The 19,082-nt window shown below is 45.9% G+C and overlaps 1 protein-coding gene across 1 annotated transcript; it reads right to left on the bottom strand.

The window, feature by feature from the left end:
* Positions 1-795: 795 nt before the first annotated feature.
* On the bottom strand, positions 796-11,703 carry LOC111954168 (sine oculis-binding protein homolog B-like). The gene is given in 7 exon segments (XM_070435859.1): positions 796-2,836; positions 3,897-3,995; positions 5,390-5,406; positions 5,409-5,540; positions 6,068-6,241; positions 6,891-7,029; positions 11,395-11,703. Coding segments are annotated over 7 exon segments (2,691 nt in total). The 5' UTR covers positions 11,488-11,703; the 3' UTR covers positions 796-799.
* Between the last annotated feature and the right edge of the window lie 7,379 nt (positions 11,704-19,082).

Genomic DNA, 19,082 nt, shown 5'->3' with positions numbered 1-19,082 from the left:
CCAGAGGAAGGACAGACAGACAGACAGCTCTTGAGGCTTACAGCTAGGCCAGAGGAAGGAGCGACAGGCTGACGAGACAGACAGACAGACAGACAGACAGCAGACAGACAGACAGACAGACAGACAGCTCTAGGGTTATAGCTAGGCCAGAGGAAGGGGCAGACAGACAGCTCTACGGACACAGCTAGGCCAGAGGAAGGGGCAGACAGACAGACAGCTCTAGGGTTAAAGCTAGGCCAGAGGAAGGGGCAGATAGACAGACAGCTCTAGGGATAAGCTAGGCCAGAGGAAGGGACAGACAGACAGACAGCTTTAGGGTTATAGCTAGGCCAGAGATCTAGGGTTATAGCTAGGCCAGAGGAAGGGACAGACAGACAGACAGCTCTAGGGTTATAGCTAGGCCAAAGGAAGGGACAGACAGGCAGACAGACAGCTCTAGGGTTATAGCTAGGCCAGCGGAAGGGGCAGAGCAGAGAGAAAGTGAGAGTCACTTTGAAAAGGCAGGGCCTGTTAACAGGCAGGGCCTGTTACAGTGACAGTGCTTTTTTTGGATGTCGGCTTGTTTCCTACGGGGTTCTGTGTGGGTGTCTGGGTGTCTGGGTGTGAATGTTGGTGATAGAGAGAAACAGTTAATTGTGTGCCTTCTTCTAATCTTATTTAATCTTTATGGAAGTTCCTTTACCTAATTTTCACGTCTTCTGTCTTTCTCATTCAGATTCCTCTGTAGGTATCCTAACATCTCCATTGCGTTACAGTGTCCCAAAAACCTATTGTAACAAGAGACACCTACCTCCCTTCCCTACTTGATCTGATCTCGGATACGGAGGCACCGTCTCTTCAGAGCAGGCTCCATGTCCCCAGGCCCAGCCACACTCGGTGGGCATAGTAGAACACCCTTGTCCCTAAGCTTGGGCAGGAGGAGAGTGGTGGGGGTGTTGGTGGGGGCACCGCCCGTTCTGGCGGGTGTAAGGTTGGGGGTGGGCAGGGCATAGGCATGGTCCTCATCTGGGACGTGGGGATCCTCGGAGTCGCCAGCGGCCGAGGGCCCCTCTGATTGGCTGGTGGGGAGGGATGGAACCTGGCCCTGGTCCCGCTCCTGGACCTGGCCATTGGAGCAGCTCTTCTCTTTGACTGCCTCCAGCTCACTGAGGGCGGAGTCAGGGCCAAGAGGCCGGGCCTCTCTCTGAGACTGGGAGGAGTCTGGGCTGGGAGGAGGTTCGGGGGATGATGACGGTGTTGTTTGGTTGGGGACGTCTGGGGGTGTTGAGGGGGAGGGGGTGGCGGTATCGCAAGGAGGGCTGCTGCATTCCCCTCTGGGAGTTGGTGGGGTGTCTGAGGGGGGTCGTATGTTAGGGCTCTGGGGGTAGGCGGTGTTGTGCAGAGGAGGGGGTGACTGGGTTAGTGGAGGGGTGGGTTTGATAATGTCATGGTGGTGGTTGTGGTGGTCCACTCTGGTATCCACCAGCCTGGTGCCGTGCCCCATTCCGGGCTCACCCGGACCCGACAGGTCCACCACTCCGTGGGGGTTGGGCTCCAGCTTGACCGGGGTCCTCTGGAGCACTCTCTGGATGACCTGCCTCTCTGGCTGCTGCTGCTGGCCCAACTTAAAGTCTGACAGCCCCTCAATCACTGAGGTGGAAGATGGGGAAGCATCGTAGCGAGCCCTGGGGGAGGACGCTGCACTGTGGGAGGTCGACATGGGTGACTGAGCCTGCCTCTCCGACTTCACCCAATCTGTGATGTCCCTTCTGGGGTGGTCTGAGGGCGAGGGGAGACCCTGGTTGGTGGTTCTACCAAATCTGTTGGCCGCCAAGCTCCCGGTAGAAGGCAAATTGACACCCCTGGAGCGTCCCCCCTCTATCCCCTCCGGCACGGGCTGGATAACCCCACTGTGGGGGACCGCTAGGGCTTCTGGAGGAGCAGATTTAGGGGGTATGGGTATGGGGATAGGGATGGGGATGGGGACTGGGATTGGTACAATGATGGGGTAGGGCACCAGGACAGTGGGCTGGGGGAAGAAGGGGCCTAAGGACGGCCATCCCCCGAAGTTCATCATAGGGAGCATGGGCACGGGACCACGGAGCCCCATCATGTTGATAGGGGGGGAGTGCAAGCCTGGGAAGTAGGCCCCCGGGTAGGGGTGTATTCCGGGTGGGTTCATGGAGGTGGCCGATGGGGGCTGGAGGTGGGGTTGGTGGGGGTGATGGGGGGAGTGAGGGGGAGGCTGGTGGATGGGGCTGGAAGGGGGGCCGGGGTGGCCCCTGGGGGGGTTGGCCAGGGGGCTCTTCAGGCCCTGGGCGTGGAGAGGGGGCCGAATGAAGGGCAGCGGGATCTGAGGCATGGCCTTGTGGTGCTCCATGGGGGGGTGAGGAGGGGAGGGGGCGGGGTGGTGGCTCGCTACCTGCGCGGGTGGTGACAGGACGTGCCTCTCCAGGTGCCTCAGTCCTGAAATGTTAACCTTCAATGACGAAGATGACGCCTCGGATGGAGACACAGTCCTTGGTGCCGCTGTACCATTGATCGGCGTCTGCCCTTTGGGCGACCTGGTCCTCCCCCTCACGTCCCCAGCGTCGCTGCTCCACGATTCAGGGGTCAGGAGCTTCTGGTTCTGGACCCCTCCGGTGGACTCGGGTCTCCCCTCCTGGGTTGGTCTTCCTGGGCTGGAGCTGGTGAGAGTGGCCCTGGCCTCTCTGTAGAACACATCCATCTTGTACTGGTTCAGACACTTGGTGCTGCAAAACTGGAGCCGCTCCTCACCGGCGCCAAAGTCCAGATACTCTTTGGTGTGGCGTACGTGCTTGCACCAGTTGCAAACCTGCAGTACAGGCGAGAGAGACTGTGAAGAGTTACTTAAGTGACATGTGAAAAGGAAAAAGCAAATGACTGTTGTAGAGATGGTAATATAAAATATGGAATATTCTATATGACAGTATTGTGAAAAGCTTTTTACCTTGAAAGAAGTCTATGGCCAAGGAGTGACTGCAATCCACACTGATTTTGTTAACCTAGCCACTTCCAACAATTAGCAACATTAGCATTTTGGGACAAATTCCCCATGTAAATCAATCTCCCCCGTTCAGCATGTGTTAAATGTCATGACCAAATCATATTAAATTGATTGTGTTATTTTGAGCTGATTTGGGCATGAAATATAATCCATGCTAAACAGGCGAGATTAAATTACATGGCTAATGTTGCTAATTGTTGGCAAAGGTAAGGAAACAAATATGGAAATACTGTATGTAACATCCCTGAACTATCCCTTTAAAGGGCGGTTTCACAGACCCAGAGTAAAGCCTAGTCGTAGACTAAAAAGCAAACTCAATGGAGAATTCTCAATGGAGAATCAATAATTATTTTTAGTCTAGGACTAGGTTTCATCTGCCCCTTAATCTGTGTCCTAGAATCTGCCCCTTAATCTGTGTCCTAGAATCTGCCCCTTAATCTGTGTCCTAGAAACTGCCCCTTAATCTGTGTTTTAGGAACTGTCCCCTAATCTCTGTCGTAGAAACTGTCCCTTAACCTGTGTCCTAGAAACTGCCCCCTAATCTGTGTCCTGGAAACTGCCCCTTAATCTGTGTCCTAGAAACTGCCCCTTAATCTGTGTCCTAGAAACTGCCCCTTAATCTGTGTCCTAGGAACTGCCCCTTAATCTGTGTCCTAGGAACTGCCCCTTAATCTGTGTCCTATGAACTGCCCCTTAATCTGTGTCCTAGGAACTGCCCCTTAATCTGTGTCCTAGGAACTGCCCCTTAATCTGTGTCCTAGGAACTGCCCCTACATGTTTTGAAGTAGCTCTCAAAGACAAACATGCATTAATGCATAACTAGTCTTTGAGCTAAGATATTTAAAAAATATATTATATTTCTACGAAGTGGATTGTGTTTTGTTCTTACTCTGGCACCATCACTGTTCATCTTCAGCACCAGTCGTGGTGAGTCATCTGCATGGGTGTGTTGGGGGGACCTCTCCCCTCCATGGTCCTCATCCCGGGCCTGACGGAGGGGGGCAAAGCTGCATCATTATAAACTTAAAACAAACTATCAAGAGCTGGGCCATGTTCATTAGGCACCAAACGAAACAAAAAAATCTGGAAGGTACTAGCTGGATTTGTCCAATAACAAAACATTAATTTTCAATCTCTGTTGTAAAACATTGTGTGCCCTAATGAACAGGACACCGGATTGTGTTAAACTGTTTCCGAGTAGAGCCTGGATTCAGTAGTATCCACTATGGGATTTAAGCATCAAGTGTTGATAAAGTAGCAGTTGCTTTAAATCATCAAGGCTCCCGTGGTTGGTCATTAAAACAAACTTACATAACCAATCCCAAAATAACCACTGCACAATTTGCCTTGTCATAGGGGTTCAAAGTAACAGAGTACATTGACCTATGGGCTTTGAGGTCACTGAAACAAAGGGACCGTTTTTTAAACGTTTTGGTAACATTTTGGAACGTTTCGGTAAGATAAAGTAGATGACAAGCCTGAACCCTCATTTTATTCTCAATGGTCCCTTCTTTGTGACCCATTGAGTCGTGTCGAGTTACGAAACATGAAGCAGCTGCAGGTAAGGTATGCACTGAAAGTGGACACCTCACCCCCAGGCCCTCTGCCCTTCTCCCTCCAAGAAACAAGCAGGGACAAGCCAACGGCCACAGATCCATCCCCACTTCCATCAACTAGAGGGTTTGTTGAAGCCAGGCAGGTAGGCAGCAGGCGACTCCCCCCCCCCCCCCCCCTTGTCTGTTGTCGTGTGAATAAAACCTAGCGTGGCAAAACAACAGGATCGGTGAAAGGGGATAGCCTTGCCTGACACCCCCGCGCCTCTAAGAGAGGGTATCCATGTCTTGGATGGAGGGTGAAAAATGGTGGTAATGTGTATAGGAGTGGAGTTGTGTATAGGCACTGCTTCCCTGTTGCTTCCCTGTTGCTTCCCTGTTGCTTCCCTGTTGCTTCCCTGTTGCTTCCCCGTTGCTTCCCTGTTGCTTCCCTGTTGCTTCCCCGTTGCTTCCCGGTCCTCCGGAACCAAGCCGCATTATGACTGGCCCTTCCTCCATTAAACCGTAACTGATACTAAGTGTCCTCTGCAAACTTTGACCCCTTCCCACCCTCAAAACACTGGCCTGTCCATAAAAAAAACCAGTGTGTGTGTGTGTGTGGTGTGTGTGTGTGTGTGTGTGTGTGTGTTGGTGTGTGTGTGTGTGTGTGTTGTGTGTGTGTTGTGTGTGTGTGGTGTGTGTGTGTTGTGTGGTGTGTGTGTGTTGTGTGTGTGTGTGCGTCATTTTCTCCATCTGAACTGCTGCAGTTGACAAGTCAGTTTTGTCTGACCTAAAATTGTCCCATTGATTCCAAGTTGAAATAAGGTTGAACCGAGGTTGAATCCCTCACCTTGTTTGCGTTGAAGTGGCCCGTCGACAGGCGGCGAAGCACTTCTCACTACAGAAGCTCTTCAGCTCGGTGCCCATACAGAGAGAGTAGCGCTTCACCCCCTCCTTCTGACACCACACCACACTATCTGCCACATTCTGCACGTCTTCCACTGCGGACAGAGCCAAAGGGGAGAGGAATCAACATCAACACGTGAAGTGTGTTTGATGATGAAGATGAGCATCTAAGGAGCTTGTGAGTTTTGAAGAACCGTAGGCTACATATGGTAGTGATGATGATGATGCTGATGTGTGAGTGTAACAGGGGTGATTTAGTGAACCTCACCTGTGTGATGAGGAACCTTGCCTGAGGCCTGAAGACTTATGTTAGCTTCCTGAATAATGTCTAGACTTTAGCTAGGCATGCTAAAACACTTTTGTGACATGCAGGAGACCTGGGTACTAACCCAGTTGGTCACACAAAGGGCGTGTGTTTGCATATGCTCAGTAGATAGTAGTATGTGTGTGTGTGTGTGGGTGTGGTGTGTGTGTGTGTGTGTGTGTGTGTGGTGTGGTGTGTGTGTGTGTGTGTGTGTGTGTGTGTGTGTGTGTGTGTGTGTGTGTGTGTGTGTGTGTGTGTGTGTGTGTGTGTGTGTGTGTGTGTGTGAGAGAGAGATTTGTTCAGGGCCTGCTCCCTTACCTGCCGATGGCTTTATAAGCGGGACAATTACGGGGGCACTCTTTTGCTCCTTAGGGCTGGTCAGAGAGGAGGAACTGGGGGAGGAAGAGGGGACTCTGGATGATTCTCTCTCTCCACTCCTCATGGCCAGTGTCACGGGGCTGTCTAGGCTCTTGGATTTGGACACCGAGTTTTCTGGAAGGCACAAGATATCTAGGGTCACTTCAGAGTGAATTTATGTTCTTAACATGTAAAGTGCCAACAAAAATGGAATCTGAATTCAGTCAGTTTCTCTTGGCACCACTTCCACTCCACACACACAATTTAAATACAGATGTAGATTCAGCCTAAAGGACAGAAAACAATGGCACTGAAAACTGTAGAAAAATAATACTCCATCCACACAGGTTTACTGTAATGATAGTAAGTGAAACATAAGAAGGGTGAAGTAATATGTCTGGATTGAACAACCTATCTGTCCTGTTACTGGATTACCTGTGAATTCCGTCTGACCTCTGTTAAGTATGTTACCTGTATTGTACAGATGCCCAGCAGGCAGTAAATGTTCAGTAGGCAGTAAACGTTTAGAAAGGGAGTGAAACAAGGATACTACCTGAACTAATTAAATTGGGTTGTGTTCAGTAGGCAGTAAACATTTAGAAAGGGAGTGAAACAAGGATACTACCTGAATAAATTACCTTGGGTCGTGTTCGGTAGACAGGAATCGTTTTGAAAAAGGAGGTACTACCTGAACTTGTCCAATTAAAACACAGATTTCCACTCTCCATAGCAAAGCGTTTTACTACAGTGTGGCCTAGTGAACAGGGCCCTGGCCTTCCCTCACCTTTAAGAACTGAGACGTGCTGCTGGCGTCTCTCACGGTTGGGGTAGTTCCGTATCTCGGTGGCCTCAGAGTCTCTGAGCTCCAACTTGTCATAGCCGTACCAGCCTAGGAGCTCATTCATGGTGCTCTCTGCAAACGTCTAAAAGGAGAAATGGAAAAGAAATCACTGAGAAACATTATAGGTTATGTCAGTCAGGGGACATGGTGGGAGACGGGACAACCGAGCCACTGCTTGCTAACGCTAAGCCAATGTGAAGTTCAGTTGTGAGTGACCTTACATCCGAGGTTTGTTAGTGGAACTTTTTATCCCACTCTTTAAATGTAACCTGAGCTTCCAGTCCCGAATCAATGTGCTGATTCTTTCGACTTCCAGACCAGCCCTGACTGGATGAAATGAGCAAGAGAACCCAGAGGAGTACAGTATGACTATTTTTCCATGATGTATTGCAGTTTGTTTACTCTTGCTAAATTGGAGACGGAAAAGTTTTCCAACCTAATACCAGTGTAAAATATATGAATCATTCTTTGTTTAGCTCTTTTAATTGGGGAAAAAAGAGACAGACAAAATAAAGAAGTGTTCTCAGCAGATGTGTTGTGAAGTGAACATCCTGGCTTTTTTAAAATTCCGACCATATGAAAGAAAACAACACAAAGGTCTCTCTCTTTTCATCCGCCCACCTCTTCTCCTCTGTGGCTTTGGGGCGAGTGGGGATTGGAGCAGAAATCCGAGCAGGACACCTTACACCACCGCTAGGTCCCACGGTTCTCGGAAATACCCTGCTCCTCTCCCAAGTGTCCAGCACTACCCAGTCCCTCCCTCCCCTGCTCCTCTCCCAAGTGTCCAGCACTACCCAAGCCCTCCCTCCCCTGCTCCTCTCCCAAGTGTCCAGCACTCCCGCAGTGCCCTCCCTCCCCTGCTCCTCTCCCAAGTGTCCCAGCACTCCCCAAGTCCCTCCCTCCCCTGCTCCTCTCCCAAGTGTCAGCACTCCCCAGTCCCTCCTCCCCCTGCCCTCTCCCAAGTGTCCAGCACTCCCCAGTCCCTCCCTCCCCTGCTCCTCTCCCAAGTGTCCAGCACTACCCAGTCCTCCCTCCCCTGCTCCTCTCCCAGTGTCCAGCACTCCCCAAGCTTCCCTCCCTCCCCTGCTCCTCTCCCAAGTGTCCAGCACTCCCAGTCCTCCCTCCCCTGCCTCCTTCTCCAAGTGTCCCAGCACTACCCAGTCCCTCCCTCCCCTGCTCCTCTCCCAAGTGTCCAGCACTCCCCAGTCCCTCCCTCCCTCCCCTGCTCCTCTCCCAGTGTCCAGCACTCCCCAGCTCCCGCACTCCCCAGTCCCTCCCTCCCTGCCCCTCCCAAGTGTCCAGCACTCCGTCCCCACCCCCCCCCTCCCCCCCCCTCCGTTCCCCCCCCCCAACTCCCAGTCCCTCCCTCCCCTGCTCCTCTCCCAAGTGTCCAGCACTCCCCAGTCCCTCCCTCCCTCCCCTGCTCCTCTCCCAAGTGTCCAGCACCCCCAGTCCCCTCTCCCCAGTCCCTCCCTCCCCTGCCCCTCTCCCAAGTGTCCAGCACTCCCCAGTCCCTCCCTCCCTCCCTGCTCCTCTCCCAAGTGTCCAGCACTCCCAGTCCCGCCACTCCCAGTCCCTCCCTCCCTCGCCTCTTCCCAAGTGTCCAGCACTCCCCAGTCCCTCCCTCCCATGCCGTGTCCTCTCCCAAGTGTCCAGCACTCCCCAGTCCCTCCCTCCCATGCTCTCTCTCCCAAGTGTCCAGCACTCCCCAGTCCCTCCCTCCCCTGCCCTCTCCAAGTGTTCCAGCACTCCCAAGTCTCCTCCCTCCCATGCTCCTCTCCCAAGTGTCCAGCACTCCCCAGTCCCTCCCTCCCATGCTCCTCTCACAAGTGTCCAGCACTATCCAGTCCCTATTTGCGTGTCCCCTCCCTCTCCTCCCTCTTCCTCTCCCCTTGCCCCCACCACCCCGGCACCTTCCAGCCCTGATACCCGACACTGCACTCCCTCTCGGGTTTCAACCTCTTCCAGCGTGGACAGTCTGCCTGTTGTAGTGTTACACCAGGGCTGTAGTACTGACTACACATTCTTCCCTCTGCTTTCCTCACTCTGACAGGGCCTCAAAGAAAAGGAATTGTGTGTGTCCCCAAGTGTGTGTGTGTCTGTGCGGGTGTGTTTGTGTGTACGTAGAGGTATCATATCCAGCTAAATATGCCTAACGATGAATAAAGTCAGGTATCTGGTGTCCGCGCTGTGCTACGGTCTGGCATGGAAGGAGTGGGTTTGACTGTGGTATTGAAATAGATCCCTTGACTAAGACAACACTGGACTGGACTGGAGCAGCCCGCAGACAGACACACAGCCCCTGAAATCACAGTCTGTGTCTGTCTGTCTGTCTGTCTCTCTGACTGTGTGTCTGTCTGTCTGTCTCTCTGATTGTGTGTGTGTGTGTGTGTGTGTGTGTGTGTGTGTGTGTGTCTGTCTGTCTGTCTGTCTGTCTGTCTGTCTGTCTGTCTGTCTGTCTGTCTGTCTGTCTGTCTGTCTGTCTGTCTTGCTGTCTTGCTGTCTTGCTGTCTTGGTGTCTTGGTGTCTTGGTGTCTGTCTGTCTGTGTGAGAGTTCTATTTTGCTTCTCTGACTGTGTCTGTCTGTCTCTCTCTCTGATCTGTGTGAGTTCTATTTTGTCTGTCTGTCCATCTGTCTTTCTTTATCTACCCTTCTCTATTTCATAATCACACACTTATACCACTGACCTTCAAGCCCAACAGCCCCAGTTCATTACCGCGGTCACCCAAGGCCTGTTTTGTAGATCCACGTGGCTCCCTGTAAGTCTGAGAATCACAAAGTAGTACTCTGCCTGTGCTGCCTGCATCCCGTGGGACTAGCCTAGTCTACATCAACGGTTCCATCAGGGCATGTCCTCCTATATTACATTGAATTTAGTGTTGTTTTGTCTCACTATTTCCTCATTAGGGAGAGACAGGCATTTTTTTCTCCTCCCTGTGCTTTACTTCCCACAATGTTGTTATTGTTTCTTATTGGCAGTTCTTACAAACATTTGCTTTGTGAGAGTGACAAGCCAAATCCCAAACCACAGAAAGAACCCTGACCAAAGGCAACAACGCAGGGCCGACCCTCAGATCCAGGCCGGGCTGACTTACATCAAGCACAGATAGCATTTAGCATGTTTTCATTCAAATTAGTTAAGTTGCAATTCTACACCACTCCCTGGATATCAAAAGCTACCATCCAAACCACTTACGCAAAAAGAGCACATTTCCTCTCACAAAACAAGCTGATTTTTTAAAACATTTAATTTAATGTTGAATTCACATTAGTTGACAACTCAACCAAATGTAAATCAAAACTAGACTTTGAACTGACATCTGTGCCCAGTGGCCAATGTCAGAACTCATAAAACTGAAGGCAGACAAACTGTGGGCTTGTAGCCTAGCCTACTAAAGGCTTGCACTCTAGCAGTAGGCCTGAAACCAATACCATCATATTCAATTTTGTTTTGAATTGGAATCACCAAATCAAACAGTAGACATAGTTTCCATGAAACTGATTCTGAGTCACTTTTCCAGGGGCACAATTACTACGGTTACCTGTTTAGACTGATCCTTTGCCCTAGCGGATATTCTCAAGTGATGTGACTATGTATGTTCGTTCGAATGTTTTATTTAATTTTTTATTACATTGTTGTAAACATGTAGACCTAGCCTACTACAACAAGTGCGCGCACAGCCGAAGCGGGGAAGAATTTAAGTGTTCTTACGGTTTGGTGGTGACGCACATCTGGAACACCGCTGGACTTTGCTGCGCGAGGCTACGGATGGACTGACATGGCGTCACTACAGAAGGGCTACCTACCATTCAGTGGACAAGACATCAAATATTGGCTAACATAAGAGTGACACTTTAATTAAACAGTCACACGCTTTCATTCCCTCGGAAATGTATATTTCCGACAGTCGGTTTATTATGGCAAGGCCAGGTAATATAATGTAGCTGTCTTATTTCACCATATGGGAATAATGTTATGTTACACAATTGTTTTATCACTTTTATTTCGGAAGTATTCAATAATATAACGGAATTAAATTATAAGCAAATTGAATTGTTTCAATGGGAACAAATCCAAGTTTTCATGGCGTCTGTGAATGCCTCCAACTGTGTGATTTGTGCGCACGGAGCTCTCTCCCAATGTCTCAAAAGTATTTAATTTTTTATCTCACCTTTATTTAACTAGGCAAGTCAGTTACGAACAAATTATAATTTACAATGACGGCCTACCAAAAGGCAAAAGGCCTCCTGCGGGGACCGGGGCTGGGATTAAAAATCCAAATAAATTAAATAAAAATATAGGACAAAACACACATAACGACAAGAGAGACAACACAACACTACATAAAAAGAGACCTAAGACAACAACATAGCATGGCATAACTTAAGACTATTCACAAACAGAAGACTGCTCAAAAAATAGCTAAACAACTCATTTCCCCTCACCTTCATCTCTTGGTTGATCTCTCTCTTGACGGGGTGTGCGGGTTTCCTACTGCGTTTATTTTCCGGCGGTCTCCCTTTCTCCATCTCTGGCATAGTTCTGACTGGCTCCGTGTCACTTCTTTGGCGTGCGACTGATAGAGCGCGTCACTCCGGGGCTAGTCAAGGCTAGTCAAGGTGCGGCGACAGAGAGCGAAAGCTGTCACTCTCGGTGACAGCGGCTGTCATTCCCAGACGTCTGCGTCGGTCATCTGGGGGTTCCTTCCACTGACTCTCCACTGAACATGGGTGCTGCGCGCTGTGGGCTGCTGCTGCCGCCCTACCACCGCCGACGAACAATCCCCTCTCTCTAAATCCCGTAGAGCAGGGAGGGGCCTCCACGCTGTAACCCAACACCTGGCGCCCACCCCTCCCGAATCTCAACAGATACATTTCATGAGGAATGCGAGGACTGTTTTATCTGCGGGGAACACAGAACATAACACTGTCTATTATATTCCAGGATTTAAATAAAATATATGAAAATCCCGCGTGGGTAAACGATACCACGGTAGAATGTTTTGGGGTTTCTCAAATTACATCTGTTTGATCAGAGCGAGAGGAACACAAAGCCATCAAATCAAATTGTATTTGGCACATGCGCCGAATACAACAGGTGTAGTAGACCTTACTGTGAAATGCTTACTTACAAACCCCTAACCAACAATGCAGTTCAAGAAATAGAGTTAAGAAAATATTTACTAAATAAACTAAAGTAAAAAATGGTAAATAAATAAAAATGAAACACAAGAAAATTACATAACAATAAGGAGGTAATTTGTAAGGTGACTATGCATAGATAATAAACAGCAAGTAGCAGTAGTGTAAAAATGTAAATAGTCTGGGTGGCCATTTTATTAATTGTTCAGCAGTCTATTATCTCATTCTGGGATATCCAAGGCCTGAGGTCATCTGCCTTTGGCTTAAGGGGCAGGAACCTGGACTTCACCAAATAAATCAGAAATACAGACATTGTCATCCTACAAGAAACATGGTATAGAGGAAATTGACCCACTGGTTGCCATCTAGGTTACAGAGAGCTGGTAATCCCATCCACCAAACTACCAGGAGTAAAACAGGGGAAGGACTCAGGGGGTATGCTAATTTGGTATAGAGCAGACCTAACTCACTCTATTCAATTAATCAAAACAGAAACATTTCACATTTGGCTAGAAATTAAAAGGAAATTATCTCAACAGAGAAAAATGTCCTCCTGTGCTACCTATATGCCCCCACTAGAATCTCCATACTTTAACGATGACAACTTCTCCATCTTGGAGGGGGAAATTCATCATTTCCAGGCCAGGTACATGTACTAGTCTGTGGTGACATAAATTCCAGAACTGGACAAGAACCTGACACCCTCAGCACACAGGGGAACAAACACCTGCCTGGTGGTGACAGCCTTTCCTCCCCATATGCCCCCCTAGGCACAATTACAACAACATAACCAACATTGTCCTATCATGGGGAACTACATTTTTAAAATAAATTATATCTAATTATTTATTATCCTATTTTAATGGTACGGTCCATGGCCCTATACCCTAGACACCCACCTGAATGACCCAGATACTAAGGAGAAGTCCCTAACTGTTTTATGTGCCTGCTGTAAGCGGTCTGTATGCAGCRAAAATGAGGTCAGAGACCAAGAGCAGCACTGCCCKCTCAAGATTCTGAGCCTGCTTGGCAGGGTTGGTCCTGCAAAGCCAAAGCCCCCTAAAGGGAGAGCATAATATACAAGGAAATTCTCAAAGCTGCTAATGAGAACCTTGACGACCTTGTACCTAACCGGTGGGGATTCCGGTGGGGTGCCCCCACCCAGGCAGTGGCAGTGCTGGCAACACTAGCTGCAGTAACACATGGGGAGGGGGTCACACTCTGACATTCAGAGAGGGGGTATATTATTGTGACCCTGGTGGCACAAAATCAAAGTCGGACTGCATGGAGATGCTTGGGAATATGGTCATTACGGGTGACCGTATTGTGGGTGTTTCAGGAAGAAGGTGTACATTTGACCTCCATCATCTAGGATGTGACAATGGTAAATAAAATCTCTCAATTTTTGCCCATTTTTTGCGCGGTCTTGCAGGCCTTCTCATGCAGCTGCAACTGCAAGTGCATTTGTAAATCATGACCTATCTTGAGTTGGGCTCTGGGATGGTGCAATTGTTGAGAAAGTGAGCTTATGGTTGTGTGGGAGGAAAGGGTTGAGTGTGTGTGGGTGTATTTGTGTATCCCACAACTGTTGCGATGGAGTAAAAGATGTTAGGGACAATAGAGGATGATCCACAGCTATATATAATACAAATCGAGGTGAGGTCGATGGAAATGCATTTGGCAGTTGATCTACTTCAATTCGGTAAATGGCACTGTGTGCTCTTTTCAAAGGATTGATCCCAGTCGGTTCAGGGCTATGGGATACAGGGGGTCGAGGGTGGTCTGCCGGGCATTGGTGTAACGGCAGTCTACGTCGTCCTCCTCCTCAGACGAGGAGAGGCGAGAAGGATCAGAGGACCAATGTGCAGCGTGGTAATTTGACATAATGATTTATTAAACGAAAACGACGAAACAACACTTGAATAATTACAAAATAACAAAACGAACTAAACAGACCTAAACTTAAGAACTTACATGAAACGAAGAACGCACGAACAGGAACAGACTTAGACAAAACGAAACAGTCCCGTGTGGTAACAGATACGGACACGGAAGACAACCACCCACAAACAAACAGTGAAAACAGCCTACCTTAAATATGGTTCTCAATCAGAGGAAACGTCAAACACCTGTCTCTAATTGAGAACCATATCAGGCAACACATTAAACCCAACATAGAAACACAACACATAGAATGCCCACCCCAACTCACGCCCTGACCAACCAAACACATACAAAACAACAGAAAACAGGTCAGGAACGTGACAATTGGGATGACAACCCAACTCGGGCTGAGGAGGGCTTTTAGCGGGTGGAATAGTAGGGACCAATTGGAGGTTTACTTAGTAGAAATGCAAATATCATGGTACAGCTATATAGACGCTCAATCATCATGTTACTTTTTAATGGTATGTTTACAAACATATATTTTGATAAAAATAATTGAAAGTTGTGTCTCATTATGGTAAGTGGTGAAATAAGTATAGCCAGTTACAATTGTAATGGCATAGCAGATAATAAGAAAAGACGATCAGTATTTACCTAGCTAAAAGAGAAGGATGGCTGCAATCCCGCTACCGGGATGATATGACAACAGCCAGTGAAAGTGCAGGGCGCCAAATTCAAACAACAGAAACCTCATAATTAAAATTCCTCAGACATACAGGTGTTTTATATCATTTTAAAGGTAATCTTGTTGTTAATCCCTCCAAAGTGTCAGATTTCAAATATGCTTTTCAGCGAAAGCACTACAAACGATTATGTTAGGTCACCACCAAACCACAATAAGCACAGCCATTTTTCCAGCGAAAGATAGCTTTCACAAAAAGCAGAAATAGAGATAAAATTAKTCACTAACCTTTGATTATCTTCATCAGATGACYCTCATAGGACTTCATGTTACACAATACATGCATGTTTTGTTTGATAAAGTTCATATTTATAWKAAAAAATTGGAGTTTACATTGGCGCGTTACATTCACTAGTTCCAAAAACATCAAGTGATTTTGCATAGCCACATCGTTTCAACAGAAATACTCATCATAAATGTAGATGATAATACAAGTTATACACATGGAATTATAGATATACCTCTCCTTAATGCAACCGCTGTGTCAGATTTTTTTAAAAACTTTACGGAAAAAACAAACCATGCAATAATCTGAGACGGCGTTCAGAACAATAGCCAAATTAGCCGCCATGTTGGAGTCAACAGAAACCAGAAATTACATGATAAATATTCCCTTACCTTTGATGATATTTATCAGAATGCACTCCCAGGAATCCTAGTTCCACAATAAATTGTTGTTTTGTTCGATAATGTCCATTACTTACGTCGAATTAGCTAATTTTGCTAGCATGTGTAGTACACGTGTCCAAACGCTCGCACAGATGCAGGTAAACGTCGCACGAAAACTTCAAAAAGTTATATTACAAGTCGAATAAACTGGTCAAACTTAGTAGAGAATCAATCTTCAGGATGTTGTTATCATATATATCCAATAACGTTCCAACCGTAGCATTCTTTTCAGTCTCTATAAGTAATGGAACGCATGACGATATCATGAAGAAAGTGCGTGACCAAGAACTGGCACTCTGCCAGACCACTGACTCAAACACCTCCCATCCGGTCCCACAACACAGCATAAGCTTCATTCCACGTTCTACTGACTGTTGACACCTAGTGGAAGGCGTAGGAAGTGCAAACAGATCCATATATTACAGGGAATTGAATAGGCGATGACTTTAACATCGACCACTCAGAATTCTCACTTCCTGTTTGGATTTTTTCTCAGGTTTTTGTCTGCCATATGAGTTCTGTTATACTCACATACATAATTCAAACAGTTTTAGAAACTTCAGAGTGTTTTCTATCCAATACTAATAATAATATGCATATATTAGTAACTGGGACTGAGGAGCAGGCCGTTTACTCTGGGTACCTTTCATCCAAGCTACTCAATACTGCCCCTGCAGCCATACAAAGATAATATCTATTGTTTACAGGAAACCCATTCAACAGTTTTAGATTAAGTTTTGTGGAAAAAGAGAAATATATTTCTCCCATGGGCAAAGAAATTTAAAAGGGTGATGGTTTTAATTAACAATCATTTTGATCCAAATGTGCAAATTGTCCAAACAGATCCTCAAGGTAGATGGATTATTTTAAATATGTTATTGGACAATAAACAGATATGGCTTATTAACCTATACGGTCCGAATAATGATGATCCAAGCTTCTTTGAAAATATATATAAGAATTTATCAACTCTACAAGCAACACTAGACTCTATTATTATAGTGGGAGATTTTAATACGGTCTTAAATACCTCTATYGACCGGATAGGAAATCACACTACAAACTATCACCCTCAGGCACTTAAGGAAATCATGAATGTCATGGATATATTGGAATTAGTGGATATATGGAGACTTAAATACCCTGACCTAGTGAGATATACATGGCGGAAGCTTAATCAAGCTAGTCGTCTTGACTACTTTCTTATGTCATTCTCTCTGGCACCAAAAGTTTAAAAAGTGTTGATAGAGGACAGAATGCGGTCGGATCATCACATAATTGGCATATATATTACTCTTACAGAATTTCCATGTGGGCGAGGATATTGGAAATTTAATCAAAGCCTACTAGATGATAAATTGTTTAGAACTAGGACAGAAGAATTTATAACTGACTTTTTCAGACATAACATAGGTACAGCAGATCCCCGTATTGTATGGGACACTTTTAAATGTGCCTTTAGAGGCAATGCAATTCAGTACTCATCTATAAAACAAAAGCAATTTAGATCAAAAGAGTCCATATTAACAAAGGAAATTGAAGGACTAACAGTACAGTTAGATAGCAATAAAAACGGTACCATAGAGGCACAGAATAAGTTAGAGGAAAAACAAAAAGAAATGGAGGAACTTATTCAAGAAAGATCCAGTGTAATATATTATAAAAAATAAAGCGAACTGGATGGAATATGGGGAAAAATGCACCAAATTCTTTTTCAATCTTCAATATAGAAATGCTACCAAATTTTTTTTATTAAAACTTGTTACAAATGATGGAGTCACGCGTGATTCACCAAATTATATTTTGAAAGAGGAAGTAAAGTACTTTAAGAATCTGTTTTCGTTTCAGACTCCTCCATCTCCACTAACTSAAACTAATTGTATGGATTTTTTCCCTAATAATAATGTYAAATTAACATCTGTACAGAAAGACTCATGTGAAGGCCAAATTACAGAGGAGGAACTGTTTGATGCAATTGGGGCCTTTAAGGATGGGAAAACTCCAGGGCTGGATGGCATACCAGTGGAAGTATACAAAACTTTMTTTGATATACTCAAAGGACCATTATTAGCTTGTTTTAACCACTCCTATATAAATGGTAGATTATCAGACACGCAACAAGAAGGTCTGATATCATTATTACTGAAACAGGACCCAAGTGGTATATATAAAGATCCAGTCCATTAAAAAAATTGGAGACCTCTTACACTTCAGTGTTGTGATGCAAAAATCCTAGCAAAATGCTTGGCTCATAGAATAAGAAAAGTATTGTCAGATATTATTCATCCTAATCAGACAGGTTTTTTACATGGACGATACATTGGAGATAATATAAGACAAGTACTGGAAACAATAGAACACTATGAAATATCGAGGACACCAGGCCTGGTTTTCATAGCTGATTTTGAAAAGGCTTTTGATAAAGTATGACTGGAGTTTATATATAAATGCCTAGAATATTAACATTTTGGGGAATCTCTTATAAAATGGGTTAAAATTATGTATTGTAACCCTAGGTGTAAAATAGTAAATAATGMCTACATCTCAGAAAGTTTTAAACTATCTAGAGGAGTAAAACAAGGTTGTCCACTATCGGCATATCTATTTATTATTGCCATCGAAATGTTAGCTGTTAAATTAGATCAAACATTAATATTAAGGGATTAGAAATCCGTGGCTTAAAAACTAAGGTGTCATTGTACGCTGATGATTCATGTTTTCTTTTAAAACCACAACTTTAGTCTCTCCACGGCCTCTTAGAGGATCTAGATACTCTGGATTAAAACCAAATTATGATAAATGTACCATATTACGTATTGGATCACAAAAAAATGCACATTTTACATTACCATGTAGTTTACCAATTAAATGGTCTGACGGAGATGTGGACATACTCGGTATACAAAATCCCAAAACAAAGAAATGATCTCACTCCAATAAATGTTTATATAAAGTTATCAAAAATAGATAAGATCTTGCTACCATGGAAAGGAAAATACCTGTCTAGGTGTTGGAGGCCCAGTAGGAGGCACTCTTTCCTCTGGTCTAAACAAAGATCCCAATGCCCCAGGGCAGTGATTGGGGACACTGCTCTGTGTAGGTGCCGTCTTTCGGATGGGACGTTAAACGGGTGTCCTGACTCTCTGAGTCATTAAAAATCCATGGCACTTATCGTAAGAGTAGGGTGTTAACCCCGGTGTCCTGGCTAAATTCCCAATCTGCCCTCAACCATCACGTCACCTAATAATCCCCAGTTTACAATTGGCTCATTCATCCCCTCCTCTCCCCTGTAACTATTCCCCAGGTCGTTGCTGCAAATGAGAACGTGTTCTCAGTCAACTTACCTGGTAAAATAACGGTAAAATAAAATAAAAAATAAAATTTGTGGAAAATCACCCTGATTAACTCTTTAGTCATATCACAGTTTACCTATTTGCTTATGGTTTTGCCTACACCTAGTGATCTGCTTTTTAAATTATATGAACAAAAAATATTCAATTTTATTTGGAACGGCAAGCCAGATAAATTAAAAGGGCCTATTTATATAACGAATATGAATTCGTATTAAATATTAAAGCATTAGACCTCTCACTAAAGGCATCAGTCATACAAAATTATACTTAAATCCAAACTGGTTCTCTAGTAAATGGTATGAATGTTTCATCCTAGTTCAAAATGCCCTTTATCTCTCCTC

The sequence above is a fragment of the Salvelinus sp. IW2-2015 genome, linkage group LG28 (genome assembly GCF_002910315.2).
Source record: "Salvelinus sp. IW2-2015 linkage group LG28, ASM291031v2, whole genome shotgun sequence".
Lineage (NCBI taxonomy): Eukaryota > Metazoa > Chordata > Actinopteri > Salmoniformes > Salmonidae > Salvelinus > Salvelinus sp. IW2-2015.
The sequence above is the reverse complement of the archived record's forward strand: the minus strand, read 5'-3'. Positions and strand labels throughout refer to the sequence as shown.